The 22860-nt window shown below is 47.9% G+C and overlaps 1 protein-coding gene across 1 annotated transcript in view; it reads right to left on the bottom strand.

Annotated features, from left to right (window-relative positions):
• Positions 1-4117: 4117 nt before the first annotated feature.
• HMGA2 (high mobility group AT-hook 2) overlaps positions 4118-22860 on the bottom strand; it is a 142953-nt gene continuing 124210 nt past the window's right edge. Inside the window, exons 4-5 of the mRNA XM_004700476.2 lie at positions 18809-18841; positions 4118-4261 (exon numbers count right to left, since the gene is read on the bottom strand). Of these exons, the coding sequence (XP_004700533.1) occupies positions 4214-4261; positions 18809-18841 (81 nt within the window). The 3' untranslated portion in view covers positions 4118-4213. The remainder of the gene's footprint in view (positions 4262-18808; positions 18842-22860) is intronic.

Raw genomic sequence — 22860 nt, forward strand, 5'->3', positions numbered from 1 at the left:
CTTTTCTGTTGTCTGCCCCCCAGGGAGGGCGTTATAGGTAGATGCTTGTGATCGGTTCCCCGTCTCCCCTCTCCCCCTTCCCTTCCTGGTATATCACTCTATTTTTATCTGACTCATCGACTTATCTCATTGTGGACATGATATATCCGTTCTAATTCTTTTATGAGCCCAAGAGTCCCTTGTGGTTTATTTTCATTCTCAACAAGCAATCGCTCCATATGTACTTTTCTCTATCAATAAAAATGAAGAGACTAAACATGGGTCCTATTAAATGCTTGGCCTGCCTCTCTATTACGAGGTTGAACAAATGATGTAGGGAAGTGGTCAACCCCAGCAGGAAATGATTTAGTCTCCTCTGGATTCCTGCAACTTGCTGTCTTAAACAATTGACTTGGCGTGCTCTTCATGTGCCGTCTGCATTGTCGGTCATTCCTACGCCCTATTTTCTCCAGGGAGACCGTTTCCTGTGGGCCTCACACACAGAGGTACCCACAAATTGTGAGCTGTGAGAGAAAAAACGGGATGAAGCCCTCACTGAAGGGAGAATCTTGTGACGGCGGCGGCTTCCGAGCCACAAGATTTAGCTCCTTTTTAAAAAATGGTGTATACATAAGCAGCATAAAGGAGGTGCCAAGGTGACCCTGAGCGTGGTGGAGTAACTCTTGCCTCTGCTGATGGTTTCTATAGGGTCAATGATCCCTATTCACTACTTGGGGAAGGAATGTGGTGATGGAGGCACACCATGCTGGAGACCGGCAACGTCACTCCATTAAAGTCATCAAACGAACTGCCAGCATGATGGCTGTTTAATAGACTGTGTGGCCTTGTTTCTTACTCGTCTCACCACGATTTTGGATCTCTCTCCAAAGTTACTTCAGCGCTTTCTGGTGTACTGACTGTACTTAGGCAGATGCTAGCATAATGGGAAGATGTCATTTTCACATCTTACAATTCTTCTAAGACCGTCTTGGCAGAATTACGACCCAGTCTATGAGAGATGTGTTTCAGGCAGGTGTGCCAAGAGTTCATCGTGCTTGGAAACACATCTTGCGCCGGTGATCTGGTGGGTGCAGAGGTGTGTGTGGTGGTTGTAATGGTGGTGGGGGTGGGTGCAGAGTCCGTGGAGGGGAGCAACGCAACGGCTTGTGACCGTCCCCTCCGGCTGACTCATTTCACAGAACTGTTGACCAAGAGTAGGAATCAAAACACGCGGAGGGTCACAGAGGCTGTTATGTTTATTGTGCAGAACAGACAGTGATAATCCACTAGAGAAGTATTTTAACAAGCAAGCGATTCAAAGGACAATCCTAGACAGCAACTCTACATGAAGGAACAAAGCATCGAGTTAGAGGACACCCAAAGGAACAGGGAGAAAGTCAACTGCAGTCCAACGTCTTGGTGCTTTTCTCCTGCAAACATACCTAACGTGCAGAAATGGTAGAAAAGGTGAAATGTCCAGTCTTACTTGGCTGTGACCAACAACAGCACAGACAGTCCTATAAAATTTATCTCCCACAAAAATAAACTATATATATATAAATTTTATGATGTCCTTACTGTTCCATTGGCCACAAGCTTTATTTACGTATTTTTTTCTTTTCAGTATGAAAAATGAGGTATACTGGGACTTAAGAGGTAGTCGTGTGTTTTGATTGTACAACGTATAGGAAATAAAAGTAACTATCAGAGGTGGAAACCGCTCGGCGTGAACATGAGCAATGGCTCCCATCTTCTGAACTGGCCAACGGAGGTTTCTAAAAAAGGCCCTAACAAAGCCATGGGATGGCACTTTTCCTTTTTATGAGCCACTGGTTCATTGCTTAGTGCCTGCGCAGTGAGCCAGCGGGCGGTCACACTGAGCTTCAATTCCCTCCCGCGCTTTCGGTGATGCACAACAGGGAGCGATCCGCCAGCCTCAGAGTGGCACGTGGCTTCGAAGGCTAGCTCCCGGAAGTGGCTGGAAGCGAGGGTTTTGAATTTCACTTTGCTTCAATGCTTCAAAGCCAGACTGACCCAAGCCATCAGGAGAAACTACCTCCTGGCCCAGTTGATAACACCGTGTTAAAAAGTCGGCACGCTCACAAGGAGAGAGGTTGAATGAAAAACAAAAACCAAACCAAAAACGACTCTGCCTAAGAAGCACTTAAAATCAATCTGGTCCAGGCAGATTACAGAAGTCACATTTGTGTAAAACACAGTGGAAAACACCTGTCAAGCATTTTCTGGTAGTCGATGACCCTTACAGACACAGCTCCTTGACTGCATCATGCAAACGCTGAGCTTGTCTGCACCTCACCTACAAAGCTTCAGGTTCCTGTGAAGGCTGCTTGTATCTTCACGGTAGTTTTGCAAAGAGGGGAAAAAAGAAGGATTTAAAAAATCTGTTTTAAAAATCTGTTCCCTTGTATCAAATGTTTACAAAAATAGTTCTGATTAGGGCTAGCTGTAGTCCCAGTGGTTTCAAACACTGGGAGAAAAAACGCATGGAGGCTGCGAGTAGGGAGTGAATTCCTTTTGGACACTGGAGGTAGGTCTTGCAAGTCAATCGGTCCATTCCCTTGGACAACTCATTGGAGGTACAAACTCGGAGGGTCCTAGTCAAACAATTACAGTCAAATTTGGTATGGTATGTGTTGTGTGGCTGAGAAAAATGATCCGTAACAACTAGGAGCGACTTAAAAAACCCTAATCAAGTTAATGTAGCAATCTAGCAGAGAAGCTGAAGGAAGTAGGTATGAAACTTTAATTAAAAACAACAACAACAACAAAAATCAAAGAAACATAGCCAGGCTGAAACACAGTCCGGGGATTGCATCTTGAACTGTAATGACATGTATAAAAGGATTTGCAGATGATTAGAATCACCTCCCCAGTAAGTTTGCCGTATTTCTTTCTTGCCTTGCTTGAGAATAGCAGCATGTACTAAGTCCTAGACTGTAAATTACGTGGAGCGCTCAGAGGTAGTATGGAGTAGTGGGGCTGTCTATTGCATCTCTGGCTGAAAGTGCAGTTTGAATGAAGAGGTGGTGCTGAAGCCAAGGGAGCCTCCTTGGCCACCATCCTATGTCAAACGTGTTACGTGAAGTAACACACAAGCTTGGTTTGAGGTAAGTGGTATTTAGGTCTTTCACGGAAACTGATACGCGATGAAAACAGAGAGACTGCTTTTTGTTTGTGTTTCTCTTCCTTTTTGACAACACCGGAGGTTCACGACAGCAACAGAAATGTTAGATGTCGCTCCCCCGCCTCGTAGAATCGGGCGAGTCCATCATGCATTGTCTGGTTGTACTGTTCGTTACACTACAGAGAGGGGGCGTGGACTCGGCTTGTTGGTGAAAGCCTTTGAGGCGACAAGTGTGATTTAGTGTACATGGCACCTGGCTCGATGGGAACTAGATTCTACCGGGACGGGGTATTGTCCTGAAAATGAGGAAACCTATCACTCCTGCTGATGGGCGCGGCGAGGGCGGCCATCAAAAAAGACCGAGGCATCGCCAACGTGGGTTTGCTTACTTCCATTCTTTTGGGGAAAACAAAAAAAGGGAACACCCCCTTTTCTGGTTTGGTGAGCTGAATGGAAGCGTTTCGTCTCCCTTGGAAATAAAAAGTTAAAAACCGTCAAGTAAAAAGGCCTATGAGATTATATGGAGAAAAAAGAGAGAGAGAGAGAGAGAGCGAGCGGGTGGCATCTATGCCTTATCTTTGGTGTGCTACAGAGGTCCCTACAACTGTGAGCGGGTGGGGGGCAGTGCTGGAGACACCTGGGTGTCGCCTGCTGCACACGGTCATATGAAGGCCCAGCGTTGCCGGGGCTGTGCAGGGCAGTGCCCTTCCAAACCAGGGTCCACATTGCTCTCCCCACCCACTCTGGCTTATCACACCAACAAACTATTAGGTTAAGGAAAAATTTTTTTTAAAAAAAGAAAGAAAACAGGAGTAGAAGTTGCATCGTGTCCCCTGTGTTACAGCAGTTTTTTTGTTTTTTGTTTTCTCTTTCCTTTCACTAAACCTGGGACTGTGAAGGGATTACAAAGGTGATTAATATAGTCCTTTGGAAGGTTATGCGATTTCTCCCCGCCCCGCCCCCCGCCCCTCCCCACCGCACCCCAGAGGAAAGTGGAAAGACACAATAGAGAGGAAGTGGTCACTGCAGGGTCTTCTCCCTTCAAAAGATTCAACTGCTGCTGAGGTAGAAATCCAAGGTCGGCGGCCCCTAATCCTCTTCGGCAGACTCTTGTGATGACGTCTCTTCAGTCTCCTCCTGGAACACAGAGCACAGCCATCACTGGGTGCGCTGCTCAGAGCGCCCCTCCGCCCACCACTGTCCCCTTCTTCAACTGCGATGCGGAACCAGGGCATTCGCCACAGCTGACCCCTGGCTCGACATCTCAGGGCAGCTGATCTGCAAATTCAATTGGTTTTTCCACCCAGAGACTGCCAGGCCCATGAACGCTTCTGCATCAGCCAGAGTGAACAGGAAACGAAGGAATGTGTTATTCCCCGACAACAGCCCAGTCCTCAGTTCAGAAACCACCAGCACGTTCAAATCAAAAACAGGAGGTGTTTAATTTGGTTTTTTTTCTTAAAGACAAAAAATCTCCAGATATTGGTAATAATAAAAACAAAACAAAAACCTGTCACTGTCAGGGAGTCAACTGTGACTCACAGTGACCCTGCAGGGCAATAAAAGTGCCCCGGTGGGCTTCTGATGCAGGATCGGAAAGCCTCATCTCTCCCCGATGGAGCAGCTGCTGGGTTTGAAGCACTGACCTTGTGACTGACTAGCAGCCCGACTCCCAACCCAGCGGAGTTAACTAGTGGTGGTCATTACGCAAAGACAAAAACACTGCCATCCAGTCTGGGCCGACTCACAGCAGCCCCCCCTCCCCCCTGGCTTTCCAAAACCGTAACTTTCTACCGGAAAAGAAAGTCCGTCTTTCTTCCAAGGAGGGGCCGCTGGCTGGCTGGTGGCTTCAAACTGCCAAGCATGTGGATCTCGGCCCAACATGTAACCCCGACACCAGCAGGACGCCCTACTGGTAATGATAGTGAACATCCTTTCTGCGCTTCAAAACGAGCCACAGAGAGAGGACTTAGCTCCACAGCGTGTTCCGAAGCCGGGGCTGTCTTCTCAGGTGCCTCTGGGGGCTCGTCGCTCGCTCACTGTGTGAAGTGCACCCCCCCATCCCTCGCAGTTAGTTGTCTTAGGGTGCTCATTCTGGAGGGAAGAAGCACCGGAAGCTGAACGCCAGTCACGGAGGGAAGCCCCGGTGGCATCGTGGCTGCCCTCTGGGCTGCTAACCACACGGGCAGCAGTTTGAAACCACGAGCCTCTCCTTCCTCGAAGGACAACCGTCTCAAAACCCACGAGCTGCAGGAAGGCCCTGCTTGCCTTCCTTTCCAAACTGAGCTCCTCCTCCATCTCCTCCTCTTTAAAGCCCAAGTTAAGGCGAGGCCCAGTTTGACACAACTGCTCTCTCTCAACACCACTAAATCCACGTCCACCGAACATTTAACGGCGGGCCGGCTAAGCAGGGAAACTCTAACATGTATGTTTTTGCACGGCCTCCTCTTCACATAAATCTAACCCCTTCTTGCCTCCCTCTGTCCCGCCAACTCCTTGGGGCTCTGGGATGTGTTGGGGTTTCTGCCAGCTGCCTGCGCTGCGCCGCCCTCTTGACTTCGGCTTATTTAACAAATGTGCACTACCTTTCAGGACATGGGTGGTACGGTGGAGACAGTAAACACTGGTGATAAAAAGCGTCGTTAGTGAGAGGATGATTTTTATCAAACACTACACCCTGTCTTTCCAGGCCGGCATGTGAGAAAGATCCAGGAGGGATAGGTAAACATTTATCCCGGCAGCCAACGGAGTCCCTTTGAGAATGGCCAGCTTAAAACAGCTTCGTACTTTAATAGATTTGATTTTCCACATGGCTTCATTTTGTCTGGGTGGCTGACTGACACGATTTATACCTCTCTTCCTTTCCCAGGTCACTACAGTACACCATTCAGTAAAGCGTGCCTTAGAACTTGTCTGCGTTATATGACCAAACTTCCATTCATTAGTGTTTGAAACACTTCAGCTGTGAAGGGCTCCTAAATGCGACCATGCGTGATGCTTGCGCAGGAGTGCTGCAGACGAGAGGGGGGGGGAGCCCTCACAAATGGGCACACTCACGTGAGCACACACACACACACACACACACACACACATACACACACAGATCACAGCTTCGAAAATAGAACCACAGCAGTCTTCACACTGGTTTTGTTTAGTCTGCTTCGGGCAATGTGGGAAATGTGGACCGTATAAAGCTACCTCCCTCTATCCCCAGCCCCCAAACTGCGGGCTTCACATATTTAAGCAGCAGGTTTATACCTCTTGACTAGGCAACGGGCCATGACCTGGAGACTCTCTGGAGTCTTGCCCATAAAGGAGGATGTAACATGATCAAAGCCAAAGGCAGACCAAAAAGAGACAAGCCGGGGTTCAGCTACCCCATGACCCCGTCTTTTCACATAATCTCTGAAATTCTGCAACTTCGCTCAACTGTTGGGCGGAAACACTTTCCATCCATCTCCAAACGACTCACCTCTCATTAAGACTTGAGGTGTGGACCCAGCTTGTAATCCTGATGCAGATCAGAGTAAAAAACCAAACCAAACTTGGTACCACTGAGTCAATTCCTACTCACAGTGACCACCGTAGGGCAGAGTAGCCCCTGCAGGTCTCCAAGATGATACCTCTTTACGGGAACAAAGGTCCATCCTTCTCCTGCAGAGTGGCGGGTGGTTTCGAACGGCTGATCATGTGGTTAGCAGCTCCGCGCATGACCCACTACACCATGCAAGCTCCTTTCTAGAGTAGAAGCCAGCGGGCGTATTTTATTCTTTCCCCTAGTTCACAAATTAATAGAACTGGAGTCAAGGGGGAATGCCTCCTGGATCTAGCTGTGGGGGCTCCATCTCTGGTTGCTTGAGTTTTCCGGAAACCAGAGTGTACATATGTGCACATGCGTGTGTGCACACACATGCTCCAGTGGTTACGAACATGGAAGCAAAGAGAATCCTAAGGCCATGAACTTACAGAGACCCTATCCTAAGTGTAATGTGATCAGCCTTTCAAAACCTTGCTAGAAACTTTGCTTGGTTTGAGTTGGTGAAGCTTCTGGTATTCAAGTTGTCTATTCAAATCCCTTAGACACAAATCAGTTACAAGTGATGATCTCTGGTATTAATTAGTTCCTTTACATAACAGCTCTTCTTGTTACAGCCCCGTCAAGCTGAGTCCTACTCCCAGTCACCCTGTAGGACATGGTGGAGCCGCCGGCTGCCCCAGGGGGTAGTGGTTCCAAGTTGGGCTGCTAACCGTGAGGCCAGCAGTTCTAAACCACCAGTCGCCCTGTGGGAGAAAGACAAGGCTTTCTACTCCCATAAAGCTAGTCTCAGAAACCCATATGGGCAGTTCTACCCTGTCCTGCAGGCTCTCCAGGAGTGAGAATTGGCTCAACAGCACTGAAGTGTGTTTTTAATCTCTGTGGGATCAGATGGCTAGCTCATCTTTCCCATGGAGTTGAACCGCAAACCGTTCTGTTAGTCAAGTACTTAAGCAATGCACCACCAGGGCTCATAAGAGTTCTTAATGCGACACAAGTAAGTACGTGATTAGTGTGCCTCTTCTGCAGATGGTGACAGTCGTGTACTCCCGGCTGTCAGTCAGTAGAGGGTGTAGCGATAGGAAGGGTCCCTGGTGGCACAGTGGCTAACCAAAGGGCTTGCTGGTTCGAATCCACCAGCTGCTCCGTGGGAGAAGACTGTGGCAGGCTGCTCCAGCAGGGTGTGCAGCCAGGGACAGTTCTGTTGTCCTTACAGGGTAGCTATGTGTCTGCAGAGCCTTGGTAGCAGTGGGCTTGAGTGGGGTGTTGTTTTTTTTTGCGGGGGTTGGGGGGGTGTTTACAGTGCTAGGCGTTGGTGGTTCAGCGGTAGCATTCCCCCCTTCCCTTCAGGAAACGGGATTCCATTTCCGGGTGGTGCCCCCTATGAGCAGATACCATCCAGCACGTTAGTACATATGTTGACTTCATCTGCAAAAAACCACCCCACTCAAGCCCACTGCTACCACAGTCTCACACACCTGCTTTCCACTTGAGCCCCTGGTGTCAGCTCATTTTTCCCCCTCCCTCCCCCTGAACCCTTGATAGTTTATAAATTATTATTTTATCATATCTTACCCCATCTAATGTCTCCCTCACCCACTTCTCTGCTGTCTGTCCCCTGGGAAGGAGGCCACATATAGACCTTGTCATCTGTTCCCCCTTTCTCCCTCACCTTCCCTCCACCCTCCCGATATTGCCACTCTCTCCACTGGTCCTGAAGGGTTCATCTGTCCTGGGTTCACTGTATTTCCAGTTCCTATCTGTGCCAGTGCACCTCCTCTGGTCCAGCCAGATATGTAAGGTAGAATTGGGATCATGGTAGTGGGGTGGAGGAAGCATTTAAGAACTAGAGGAAAATTGCATATTTCATCGTTGCTACACTGCACTCTGATTGGCTCCTCTCCATTCCCGCCTTGGCATCTTATAGGCTGGTGTGTTTCTTCCACGTGGGCTTTGTTGTTTCTCAGTTATAAGGCCCTTTGTCTATCTTCCAGCATGTGGGACCCCAGATTCTATGTAATTTGACAGCGTGGCACCATCAGCTTTCTTCACCGCATCTGCTTGTGTACCGCTTTGTCTTCAGCATTCGTGTCGGGGTAGGCTGGTGTGTGCTTCTTCCTTGTGGGTTTTGTTGTTTCTTAGCTAGATGGCCGCCTGTTTGTCTTCAAGCCTTTAAGATCCCAGATGCTGTATCATTTGATAGCTGGGCTCCATCTGCTTTCTTCACCACTTTTGCTAATGCGCCCCCTTTGTCCTCAGTGATTGAGTAGGGACAGGCTGGTAGCACTTAGTTCTGTTGTGCGTAGGGGGGCCCATCAGCTAACGACAGTAAGAGTGCTCGGATGTCAGAGGCGGGCGTCTACTTGAGAGAAGGCTCTCTCTTTGGCATAGCCCTGCCTGGCCGGCCTACACAGAGGTGTGGATGTCAAGTAGATCACGTGGGCTGACCCGTGGCACTTCTCACCTTCCCCCACCTCAGTTCTCACCGTCCCAATGACTTGGGCTTTTGCTGCCTGTGTTTATGCTGCCCAACGTGTGGTATCGATAGGTGAATAACCTGTGTGTCAGGCAGGTAAAGTAAGCTGGTGTCATGGTCTAGCAGAACGCCACACAGGACTCTCCTTCAGCGGGAGGAGGGGACAGAAGCCAGTGAGGTGGGGTACGAATGGCTGCCCTGTCCTCCCCCAAGGAACCTTATTTCTGAAACAGAGTATTTGGTAGGGACCCCCCGCCGTTCCCATTTTCTCCAGCGACTTGGAAGGCACTGGTACTTAACGTAGATGCTCTCTTGCACCTTGAGACGTTTTTTAAAAATTGCTTCATGGTTACTGCCAAAGGGACTTTGGACTTGTATAATCCCCTCCCGAGGGTAATTAGAATCAACCCAATGGCAGTACATTTGGTTTGGATTTTCATGCCCCAAAAAAGCTTGCAGCCCTTTCAATGATTTAAAAGCTGCACCTGCAGTCAGTGACGGTGACTGGGAGGGAGATTTGGCTGTGAGTACGGGTTAGCACGATCATTTCAAAGTGAGGGCAGGTTTACGTAACATTAAAAGGTAGGCAGGGCTCGTGTGTAAGTCAGATGTTCGTAACCCAGGCATGGCTGTGAGTCAATTCTATTGACTGCTTCCCTTGCTTTGATGAAGGGTGGCGGAAAAAAAAATTTTTTTTTCACGACAGCCCAGTGAGAGTGTGCCTGTACCAGAGTCTTTTGATCAGGCTCAAAACCACAGGTGTGGCCCACAGATCGAGGGTGTGCTCACGCAAAACCAAACCACGTACCAGTTACCGGCGAGTTAGTCCTGAGTCACAGTGCCCCTATGGTGCGTTTCACAAAACTGTTCCATGGGGTTTGTGTCAGTGGTGGGGTTCAGCCGGTCACCACCGATTCGGCAGAATCAGTACCCAATTTTTGGTCCGAGTTTAGTGAACAGGTTGTTAAAATGGCACTTGTAATCAATTTCCACTGTAGAAATCACAAATTTACATTCTTTACTCTTTTTTTTTAACATTCATCTTCGGAATAGAGTATTCCAAAACAACTTGAGTAATATTCATGCCATCCAGAGATTTAAAAATATTAGATGGCATAAAGCTTGTAATTATTTATTTGTTCATTTCATAAGACTCATTATCCTTGTGATAAAAGACTCCGTCTTGACTCCCCTGTGCTGGTTACTTCCGTGAATAAACATAGGCTGCGAAGGGGGAAGGCCTATGCAACCAGAAGGTGATGTGCTGTCATTCCTTTCAGCTGTGTGTCACGTCTCAAACCCCATGAGATGTTACAAGTGAGTTATTCTTCCTGAAAGGGTTCAAAGAGCTAAAAATGAAAGGAGTTTGTCAAAGATGACCATAATATGTCCAGAGAAGAGACGCTGCCTAACTCTAATGTCTCAAACACAAGGACTAGGGTCTGACTGGCCTGCCTCTCAATGAACGGAATCCTATTTTTACGGTGAGAAGATGGTTAAGGATAAATCACAGAGCCGATGATGCTCGGGTAAAAGTGAAGAATATGGTAAGTGGGGAGGCCAGTCAAAAAGCAATACGGAAATGAAAGTTTCATTGTTTGGGGGCTGTTGGCTTTTCATATTTTGGTCAGGTGTTAGTATTTCTTCATATTTTAAAACCCTTTCCTATAATCTACTTTTGTGGGCATCTCTTTGTTCTCATTTAAGGATTAACTCTATGAAATAATAAAGTGCCTTTCAGGACATAGTTTTCCTGTACTTGAAACGATTCCTTGAATCCCACCACTGCTCTGTGTGTCTGTGATTGTCCCGAGGCAGGGGGCCACGCTTTTCTCCCAAGATGCCTCTGGGCGGGTTTGGGTTGCCAATCTTTTGGTTAGTAGTCAGCACTTAATGGGATGCTCCACCCAGGGACACTACTGGTGAGGGTGGGTGCTGGGGGGAAGTTGGGAATTTAAAGCTGAGCGCTGTCATTCTGGGTTTAATTTTCAGATGCAGATTAAACAGTTAAGTCTGCAGTGAAGGCCCTCCCGTCCCACCTCATGAAACCCAGGCACGGGAACACTCTCCCTGCAAACAGTAGGGGATGTGTTGCCAGAACGCCCCTCGTGTTGCTCTGTGCCCTCCAGCTGGTTTGGACCCGAGCGACCCCATAGCACAGAGTAGAACTGAGTGGCTGGGGCTGTAAACCTTTGTGGGAGCAGATCCCCAGGTCTGCAGGCAGGTTAGAACCGCAGACCTTACCATCAAACAACAAACAAGCAAAGAAGCAACCTAACGGCCATGGAGCTGATACAGGACAGGGTCAGTCAGGCTCTGAGACAACACTTTAAGCCCGTGGAAAGCCTGGTCTTTGCCCTGACCTTCCAATAATAAGGAGCACAAGATCACAGAAGTACAGGTTGTCTTTTCCACATCCTGTATTTCCCTTTCTTCTGCTTAACTGATAAGAATTCTCTGCAGCTATTTGACTTTGCATGCTGTAGGCTAAAATTATAATTCAAGCCATCTTAACGACAACAGGCCAACAAACACCCGGTGAGCTAGAAAGGGTATAATGACATATTCTTTTCATCCTTCAAATGTGCTCAACTCCTTAAGGGCACGCGTGGACTGACACATTTAAGAGTGTCAAGTTCACCAACATCTCGTGCCCACCTCCAGCCCCCACTGCTAACAAAGGGCTGCCTTCCGTTGCAGCTACGACTAAGAACCGCATCTTCAAGTTCCTTCTAAGCAACCCACAAGACCACCCAAACCATGTCTTTGTTCAAGGATTTCTCGAGGAAACGGGAGGGCTGAGAAAAGACTGTCCAAAGGAACCCAGGGCAGGAGCGCGAAAGCACTTGCACTGCGTCTTTTATTCCTGAGCGGTTGAGGGCTGGGAGTAGGTTCCCGAACCTCCGGAGCTCCCAAGTGCAATAGATCAGACTTACGGGACCCACGTAGCTGTGCATTAGGGCTATTTTACAGCACGTCACCATCACCTCACTTTCGGAAGTTCAAAGTCTTTTGGAGGGCACACGAAATGTGAAGAAGGTGGGTGCCATTGACCTTGGCCTCAACCTTGGCTCTCATGAGTGAGGTCAGCAGTGGGGGTAGGGGATTATTTCCATGTTAACAGACCGGTGCTAATCACAGGCATCTATCAGAGGGGAAACTTGAGAAAGAGTAACAGTTCTCTACAATGAAAAGTGTGGATGTGTGACTGTTAATTCCAGTTACTTATTTTGTATTTATTTCTTTAGGATTTTGAGAAAGACAGAAAAATGGGTTAAACCAGAACCCAAACAAACAAAAAACCCATTCCTGTCAAGTTGACTCCAACTCACGGTGACCTCTGGCTTGTTCAAACAGGGCTGCTCTGAGGTTTTCATGGTGATGACCTTTCGGAAACAGACAGCCTGATCCTTTCTTCTGAGGTGCATCCAGGAGGGTTCAAACCACCCACCTTCTGGATAGCATTCGAGCACTCCACTTTCCCCAAAGACACTAAAAATGGTGTCTTGGGTTCTGAAAATCGATTCGTGTAGGTCTGTCCCTAAAAGTATTGCAAAGAAGGCAGCGGTGGTCCTTGGGAAAGGAGTCATTTCTCATTAAGGGTTCAACAACAATAACAACAACAACCCCAAGCCCCTTGAATGACTAAGAGTCCTCTTTTCATGATGATAAATAATTGTATGAATCAACGAACAATACAAATCACGGCATCTCATCACGATGTCTGAGAAGTCATGAATGTGATTACTTTTCGATGCAAGTTCTGACTTCGCAATAATGTTTGCTGATCAAAGGAACGTTTCCAAAACAGTTCTTCTGTTTATTCAAAGTTGTTCTTAAAAACAATTTGGGTTAGGCTAACGGTGGCCGTCTGGTTGCATGCCAGACGCACAGATTTATGGCAGGAGATACCTTTTCTTACTGCTTCCTAAAAGTATAAAACTGTGCAGAACTGGTGTGTCTGTTATAAAGGGACAGACCATTTCTGAATCTTAAATCACCATTGTATTAAATATTGTTCATCATCCTGAAATGTGAATGTTGCTTAAAATGATGATGCTATCGACAATAATAGTGGAGTCGGTACACACTGTGAAACAGGTAGCAAACAATGCCAAAGTGGGGAGGGGATAGCAGAGACAGAGCAACATATTTTTACTCAAAGATTAAGGATTTCGTAGCAAGAGCAGGTTTGAATGCCTGTTCCTCCCTGCGCCATATTAATTTGTGTCATCAAGTTTGGTTAATAGAAAGAATGGATTATCTATTGGATACAGATTTTTTTTTAAAGGCCAGTTTGCATCCAAACAGACAGGAAACAACACTGCATGAATAGGAAAAACTGCCAACTCCCATTTTATGGTTAGTCTCATGGATTTCCTACATAGTGAAATACAAGTGCACTTCAAACAAACAAACAAACAAACAAACAAACAAACAAACAACCCCTTAGCAAATCTGTCGTACGCTGAAAGAAACACTAATGCTTGCTCTTTGTTTTAAATGAGGCGACATTAGCTCACATCTTGCAGAAGCAGGGTCATCTCTGCAAAGACATTCCTGGCTTCCTTGCCAAGACACCACTGGGCCTCCATCTTGGCCGCAAACTTCATTCTTTTAGGTAAACTCCTTACATTTCACCTTTTTACGGCTCAGAGCCATTCTGGCTTGCAGCTTCGGCCCTCCCCCCAAACCTTTCCAGAGTTCCTCTCCTATTACACTCCTGCGCTACTTACTGCATTGCAAGGGCTAAACGTTGCTTTCCACTCGGCTGTCTCCTTTTCCCCCTTAACCTTTGCAACAGCGGAGGTCAGGGGTTAGGTCAAAAAGTATTTCCTATACAAGAAGGCAGAGCCGCTCTGGGTCAGCTTTGATTTGCCTCCTAATGTTTTGCCAGTGCGTACCAAACATTTACGGGCCTGCAAAATGTTTTACCAGCTTGCGCAAGCATAACTAGGAAAATAAATAAGTCGGCATTCTTTATGACTCGGGCGGTAGAAATCCAGGATGCTCCCCAAGTGGGCCGAAGACCGACTGCTGCAAATCTGATTTATGGTGGTCTGTAGACGGCCGTGGCAGAGGTATCGCTAAAGCCCGCGGGCGAAGAGTGAGAATGCTCTCCTCGCCCGCCCGCTCCTTTGCACGCTAGGCTCAGGGGCCCCAGTCCAACGCCTTGTTTGAGGACAAGACGCTGACTGCAATTCATCAACCTGCTTGTCCCAAAATGAAATCTCTCATTTTGCTCCTAACAATGTTTAGGTTGTCTGAAATGTAAACATCCTCACAACTGCCCTTGAAGTCTCTGTAAAAACAGTCAACTTTTCCCCCTAAAAGAGAGTGGGTTAAAAAAAAAAAATCCCCCTGATAACTAAGGCTTCCTGAGATTTCTCTGCCCTGGCTGCTCACCACCTATGGAAGACATTACTTGCAGGTAAAAACTCTGCTTTGAAAACACAGAGCATTGTTTTCCATCTCTAAGAAGTTGAAAACACTCCAGTTCGCTCTCTGGGGAACTGGAAAGGGGCAGGTTTCTACCTGTCCCGATAGCGAGCAGCAGAACTTGCTGGCTTGCACAGCGCTGAGGAGGGAAGGAAGAAGGGCTGTTGAGGTTTTAAAAGCCCAGTTCCCCTTTGTGTCTGGCAGAAAGGAGAGAAAACAAATAAAGCAAAATATCTGAGTTATCTAAAATGCAGTCTTTCAACCGTTGCTTATAGCCTAACAAGGTAGGTAAATCAAGAGACAATACAATCTGATAAACCAGTTAAGAGCTTTTGAGGTGTGTGTGGGTGCTTTATTCTTGTCGAAAGAAAGACTTTCGAAGCAGAGCTCACTATCAATAATAACAACGGGAGGCTTTTATGGAGTGTCTTTTACTAAAACACAAACCCCAAACTACCATGAGGAGCATAAAAGGAGGGTGAGGCTTCGACTGCTTCAAACTGCTGAAAAACTAAGAAATTAGCTAATTTCTATTGACTCATTATTTCATCACTTTAACTGAAAACATGGTCACTCGAGTTAGCCCGTAAGCTTGCTTTCCCTGGTTTGGGACTTAAAAAGAAAACCAAACAGTTAATGTGGCTATTGCGCTTTTTCTCGCCTTAAGAGTTTTAAGACACTATTAACTTGCCTCTTCAGATTATGGGACACACTTGAGATCCGCAGTTAATGGTACCTGGCAGACTTTCCTAGTACAACCCCTCACTGTGGGGCTTCTCTGAAAGGTTTATTCCTCTCTAAACACATGCACTCATATATCCAAACACACACGTGATTTTGAGATGTATCCCGTTTCTGAACTAGTCTTCTCAAAAGGCACTTTGTTGCTTTGCAGCCCTCCTCCAGGAGGGGCCCTATCCGAAGCTCCCAGGAAAGAGTGAGGGTTGGGAGGGATACTTCACAAGAGGGCCTTTAGAATTCTACGTTTCAGAGACCTGCCGACCCGGGAGGCTGACTCTGTGTTAATCGCGGTTGTAAACTGTGGCAAACTGTGCTGACATTTCCTCCTTACTTAAAAAGACCCTTAAATAAAACAAAAGCCCAGAGACATGAAATGAAAATAATGGGAGGTCCAAAGAGTAGCAGGTTTGGACTAATTATAAGACTTCTAGAATTTCTGAGAATATAAACATCTGGAAATGAAAAATACGCCAGCACACCATAATGCACCTTGGAATACAATACCATTTCACATCTCTCCTAATGTTCTGTCTTGGGAGCAAAGGGGGGGGGGTATTGTTACCTTTATTACATAGATGGGTAAATAGCGCCCCACCTACCCCCCCAGAGAAGGATGAGTTAGCCCCAAACAGGGCAGGAACGCACCTTCCAACCCACCACTGAGCTTTTTGCTTTAGACACCAAGAATTTATTTGTGCTACAATCTGCGCCTCCTTAAAACAGGTTCTGAATGCAAGCACTCAAAGCGGGGTGGACGAAGAACGGACAGGAGCCTGAGCTAGCCCAGACTACCATAATAGGAAAACCAGCTGGGCGGGTATTTTCAAAGAAACAGATGGGAAAGGATGGGACTCTTTTGAATGCCGTGTACAATTTACATTATCCTCCCTGAACTTCCATGTAGCCGTGTTTATATAATCCATCACTAGGTCCTCAGACAATACAGATTAGGAAGTCCTGGGAGTTTCTGTTCTTGTTGCTAATTCACAGCCTGAAGGCCTCTCCTTTAAAGGGTAAATCTGAAGCAGGGACCGGCTCTTACAACCCACCTCTCTCATCAGGGAAGAGCTTTCACTTCCGTGGCTGCGGTTGCCCCGATTCTCTTGGGGGGAGGGGGGAGTGCAGGCCTAAAACTGCCCGTGGGTCATTTCTCGGTGCATTCCTGCCCGCTGTGCAACCTGTGCCTGCCACGGGCACCGTCTCCTCTTAGGATCGCTCTGTTCCTGCCATCCATCTCCTCTCAACATATCCCCCCCCCTGACATTTGTTTCCACCCCACCCCCACCACCCCCGATAAAATAAACAACAGCAAAACCCAAACTCTTTCAGGAAGGATCCTTCCGCTGCCTTTGGCATTGCACTCCTTCCTCCACAGCCTTTCCGTGCCCCACGGACCCCACCGGTTTGCTCAAGTACCGATAATGAAGTTCAACAGTCTTCTCCCGGGTCTATGGAGTGCTCTCACCCCTCTGCTCAGAACATTACAAAATATTCCTGATGTTTGGGCCTTTGCCCCAGACCCCATCATCACTCCGAGGTTAAGGTCTGTGGTGTGTAGGTAATGTCTGACAACTTGCTCCGGGGAGGGGTAGGGAAGCCTCCGGAGTTGCGGTGCTTGCTGATGTCCATGGTGCAAACGCTCCTCCCCGTCTCTGAGAAATGCTTGCTCACAATGGACTCACAAGGGCGGGCTCTAGTACACCACTGGGGGTGGTGTGGTGTGTGTGTGTGTGTGGTTCTCCAGGCAATTGCAACACACAGCTAAGAATTAGAACCTCTCCACTAGCTCACACACTCCCAGGTGTCGGTTACTATGCATTTGTTCCGCTTGGCCCCTGCACAACAGCGAGCTCGGTTCTGCTCACAGGCCGCATCTCGCTGTCCATGCACAGTTCATAGCCTCCGATGCTGCCGTCACACTGCATTGTTCCTCAGACACAAACGCGGTGAATTACAAACGTACTTTCTCTTAATTTTAGCTAACTGGTGAAGGGGGAGAGCATCAATCTACCTGGGCTCTCCCTGAAATGACAAATCTCCCGGTCTATTTTATTATGCTTCAGACGTCTTACACACACCTAGGCTTGACTTTGAGGGTCTTCCCCCTCCTACCCCTGACTCTTGAGAACCCAGGGACAATGACAACGGTGGTTATTTTAATGCTGTCTCTCCCTTTATAGTTAGTGCAAGCAAGGAAAGTTATTTTCATACATTCCCCCCATAATATGGTCCTAATATGTGTATAAAAGCTTCAACTCTTCTCCAAGAGGCATTGTAATGAGGCATACATTCTTGTAGGAAGGTCTTTACTGACACTGTCTTAGGAGAACGGGTGGAGGGTACATTTGTCTCAGGCATCCAAGGAAAATGATTCCGTGGCTATTTTAAATCAGGACCACATTCTAATGCGAAGGCCCGCAACCAAGCACTCTGTCACTCGTGATACTTGTTCAGAACTGGTGCCAACTGGGTTCTGTGCCTTCCCCAGCCCCTCTGCATGCCCACTTCAGCTCAGAGAGGGAGGGCAGCCTTACAGCTCACAGGCCAGGCAAGGGGGGTTTGATAATCCTTCAGCTGTTTTGTCTCGGGCACATACTTTGAAGGGGTTGGTATGCAGATTGTGGAGCCTGGGGTGGTTAAGTGCTCACTGCCACTGGAATGCCAGAGCCCGAACCAACAGCCTTGCTGCAGAGGCACGACGTGGCAATCTGCTCCAGCAGATGGCAGCCTAGGGGGACGGGGGACCCCACGGGGGCCATTCCACTCTGCCTGAGGGGGTGCTCTGAGTTGGAAGTTGGTGGAAATGACTCTCAGCAGTAGCCAGCACAGACTTCTTTTAGGACCAGGAATTCCAGACATACGGCAGCACAAGGGAAGGAAAGCTGGCTCCTAATGCTGATGCTGCCAAGGACTTCAAAGACTGCAGTTCAGCCATTTACACAAGCTGGAGCGCTCATCAATCTGAACATTTGACATGAGGGAATTTCCGACGTTCCCAACTTCTTTTGGGGTCCTCGGGGCTCATCAAATACTATGGAATCAATCAATGAACAGAACCGCTTCCAGCCAGGAAACATGAACGGTTTTGTGGCCAATATGTGCCCTGTCACGTCAGTGGGACAGGGAGCGTTGTCAGGGAGGCAGACAACAGTGAAGTCCACGAACCAGAAAACTGTGCCCTGGGGTTCAGCACACCTCTTACCCAGGAGGCACTGAAACAAAGTAACTTCTCTTTTTGTTTTTGAAGCATTTATATTTACTTTGAACACGGACAGAAGACTTTCTCTCTTAGGTTTTTTTAACCATGCGATCTTGAAACTATTCCCAACTTTTTCTGAGAATACAACCAGTTTCTAAGAATCTGTTACTGCATTGCTGGCATTTTCAAAACTAGAAAATTGCTGGCATTTTCAAAACTTAGAAAATAATACCAATTAAAATGTAAGTTTAAGGACTTTTTTTTTCTGGGATAAGCATAATAATCATCTCTTACCTGAGCAGGCTTCTTCTGAACCACTTGCTGTGGCTAAGAAAGAAAAAAAGAAGAAATGTTACATTTTAAAAGGAAATAGATACAATGGGGGGAAAAAAGCATCCACGTTTTCTTCCAAGTAAAGGAGAAGATATCCACGTTCAATGGTTTTTCCGTGTTTTTCACTCACTGCCATTAAGTCCATGTCAACGCACAGGGATCCAGGGGGACAAGCACCGCCTTGCGGGTTCCCAATGCAGCAACTCTTTATGAGAGCAGAGCCTCATCGTTCTCCTAAGAATAGCTGTGGGTTTCGAAGTGCTGACTTTGGGGTTAGCAGCCCAAGGCACAACCAGTTCGCCACCTGAGCTGCCTTATCCAAGTTTCACATGTGCTTATTATCCATAATCTTTACAAAGAGCACGCATGGTGCTGTCTGAGAAGCACTGAGTCTGAATCTTTTGCAAAGTCAGTGGTTCAAACTCACCAGTCCCTCCGTAGGAGGAAGATGAGGCTGTGTACTTCTGTAAAAGACTTACAACCCTGAGGCCCTAAACAAGGCTGCTATGAATTAGAATGGACTCGGTGGCAGGCCTTTGGTCTTGGATACGAATTAGGGAACTACATTAGAGGGTATGGGGATTAACACAACCCCCCACCAAAGTCTGGCATTCATACCAACAATAAGAAACGAAAATTTCAATCGATTCACTCTCACTTTGGTCTGTATGTCACAGAACTTGAGGAGTGGCGATGTGTAATTTCTTAATATTATGGATTTTTGGAAATAGCTTTATTGAGATAATTTATATGTCACACAATGTACTCATTATTTAAAGTCTACAATTCTAAGTTAAAAAAATTATATTCAGAGGGCTGTGCAACCATCACCACCCTCTAATTTTAGAACAACTTTTAAACGCCCTGAAAGGACCCATGAGCATTCAATTCCTGTTCCCTCCTTCTGCTCCCATCCGCTGAAAGCTACACCTCCCTCAACCCCCATTAATCCTCTTTCAGCCTCTATACAGTGCCCTCTTCTCACGAGACAATCACATAACATGGGCTCTTTTGTGAAGGACTTCCTGCATGCTGTTTCCCAGGGTTTCCATGTTGGCATGTATCGGTACCCGCCTGCTTTCTACAGCTACATAAATGGGTGGGCAGCCATTCATCAGTCAGTGGAGTTTTGGCTTGTTTTCACCTCTGCTAGGAACAGGACTGCTGCTAAGAACATCCACCTACAAGCTTCTGGGTTTTTCCTTTCTTTCAGATGGATGCCTAGGAGCCCTGAAGCAGATCCACGAAGGAACTGTTAAGAGGTTTGCAAAGCAGTGGCACCAGTTTACATTCCCATCAGCCCGCGGGGAGGGGCGATGCCCATTCTCCAGAGAACGCCATCAGCATTATGGCATTATCTGTCCCTTTGAAGATGGCCAACCTCGGGGTGTGCCCATCTGCAGCTCTCCCAATGCAATTTTGTGATTGACTAATAAGGAATCCTCAGGTGGCACAGACAGGTAAGTGCTGGACTGCTATTCATAATGTTGGCATTTCAAACCCACCCAGGGGCACTTTGGAGAACAGTTCTAATCTGCAACCCATGTGGTCACCACGAGTGGGCATGGGCTCCAGGACAACGGGTTTGGCTTTCTGGGTGAGTGACTGCGACACGTGGTCGTTTGCATGCCTTTTTTGGAGAAATGCATACTTAGTAAATTTTTAATATGCATAAAGGATTTTAAATTCTTCGTCTCTTAAAAAGATATTCGTGCTTTCGTTAGTGAGCTGTAAAAAGAAACCCAAACCAAACGCACTGCCATGGACTCAAAGCTGACTCACTGTGACCCCCTGCGGGTTTGTGAAACTGGTAAATGTTGACCAGAGTAGAAAGCCCCATCTTGATCCTGAGGCACTGTTGGTGGTTTCGAACTGCCGGCCATGCAGACTACAGCCCAACTGGTAACCACTACACCACCAGGGCCCCACTGATGGAGCTGTAAAGAGTTCCTTACATATTCGGAATAGAATCCATAGAACAAGTTCCTAATCAGACATTTGATTTCCTGGAGCTTCCACTCGCTCTCTGGGTTGTTCTCTCCCATTCTCGAAGGCTTTGTTTGCAGAGCACTTTGCTCTCAGATGCGCAGCGTTCACCCTCCTCTCTGCAGCAAACATCTGAGATAACTTTCCCTAGCCGGTCTAATTTGTTTTCCCAGCAATTAGAGGACCAGCAGAAGGCTGATGTCTCCCTTTGATATTGGCAAAGGGGGGGTTGAAAGATTACTTCCTGTCCCCACACTCTCGTGTTTGAATGTAAGCCTTCCTTATTCTACGTACTCCACACCAATGAGCCACTGTGATGTTGTGCGTGGCACATCCTCCTGCATAAGGGAAGGAAGAACACGCTCCAGTTGTCCTAGCGAGCTGACGGGCTAAACCCACTCTCTGGTGGACGAGTGGAGCTTCCAGTCCTTCCCTTGTCCTCTAATGGTGTGATGCTTTGTTGCCGGAATGTTAAACAAGTTACATACTCCTGCGTAAAAAGCTGCTCTTTCCCGTGGGAGGAAGGGTGCCCAAGTGGGGAGTGGGAGGCGGGCATTCTTCCTTTTGACTTTAAGTCACAGTGGCGAGGACATCACAAAAGCCCGGGTTAGGAGCTGACGTCTCTTCTGCAGGCGGAATTGAACCAAGGACTATTAAGGCTGCTTGCCTCCTAGGACTGCAGTGTGCGCACGCCAAGGGGGTTCATTTCAAAAGGGTGGCTCCTAAGATCAGATCCCTGTGCTCCGTCCTCTTTCTCCCGGCCGATGACACCTGCACACAGGTTGACTCTCAGAGCGTTTGAAATCTACAAATGTTCTCGCAGGCGGACTGTTCCTAGTGCGCGCGCGCACACGCCCCCACCCCCCCCTCCGTCCCCGCCTCTTTTGGCCCGGGATCCAGCATTCATGTGGCTCCTGCACGCTGCGGTTCAATGAAAGCCTCTGAAAGGGCTGCCAGCTCACCCAATTTTCCATGAATTAGGTCCTGACACTTCAATGAGGAGAAAGACAATGTCTGAAATGCTGCCAGCCCTGGCTCGCGGCCTAGTCCGTGTCACAGAACTTGTACCAGCTGCCCTCGCACACAGCACTTCATACTTTTCAGACCACCAAACAAACAGACCCTGAGTGCTTTCGGCTGGGGTTGGGGCTGGGCCGACAGGAGGCTTTCCCAGCCTCTGGCACCCAATGGCTCCAGACTGGACAGAGAAAGTCTTTTTTAGCGGGGGGTGGTGGTTGTTTTGTTTCATTTTTATGAATGGCTTTGGCCGGAAATGCAGACTGCAGCATAATACTACAGCCATTCCTAAAAAGGGAAAGGAGGAAAAAGCAAAACAAAACAGCTCCTGGGAGCCCCTTTTTGGACACCAGACAAACTGGGAGGCGCTCATCCTCCTGGCGGCATCTCCAAGCGCGCGGCTCGGAGCTTCGCCCTTGGAAGCCGGGCACGCGGCGGGCGAGCTGTGCGCACAGACACGGACGCTACGTCTTTAAAAGACCTGAAGGGGGCGCTAGGAGTCAGGACCCACCCCCTGGCACCTAACCCCCGCAGCGCACTCTCATCTTCCCGGCGGGTCAGTGATCTGTTCTCACGCACCTTAGTCAACAAGTACTATTTTCTACACAGATTTATTATTTCGATGCTACAGTTCTTTCTATTTACTCTAACATCCGCCCCCCTTTTTGTTGTTGGAAGGGCCCAGAACTTACTATTTCCACTTTCTCTCAGGAAGATGGAGGCCCAGGGCATTTTCTAAAGCTGCAACAATGGGGGGGTGGGGGGGGTCCTTCTCATTTTTGTAATCCTTGGACACCGGCTCTCTTCCTAAACACCACCACCACCACCACCACCACCACCAAAATCCAGATCCAATTCAGTAGAAGAAGCTGTCCTTCATGGCCTTAATGTCTACCTCCTAACTGGCCTTCCTCTTTGGGACCTCTCAGGATGTCCCACAGCCACCACAGAGGGCGGGGGTGGGGGAACCATGGCTTCCTTAGTGGCCACCCCCCAGCCATGTGCTGCTA

This window comes from Echinops telfairi, unplaced genomic scaffold (assembly GCF_000313985.2).
Source record: "Echinops telfairi isolate 266 unplaced genomic scaffold, ASM31398v2 ScPeMD7_2;HRSCAF=8, whole genome shotgun sequence".
Lineage (NCBI taxonomy): Eukaryota > Metazoa > Chordata > Mammalia > Afrosoricida > Tenrecidae > Echinops > Echinops telfairi.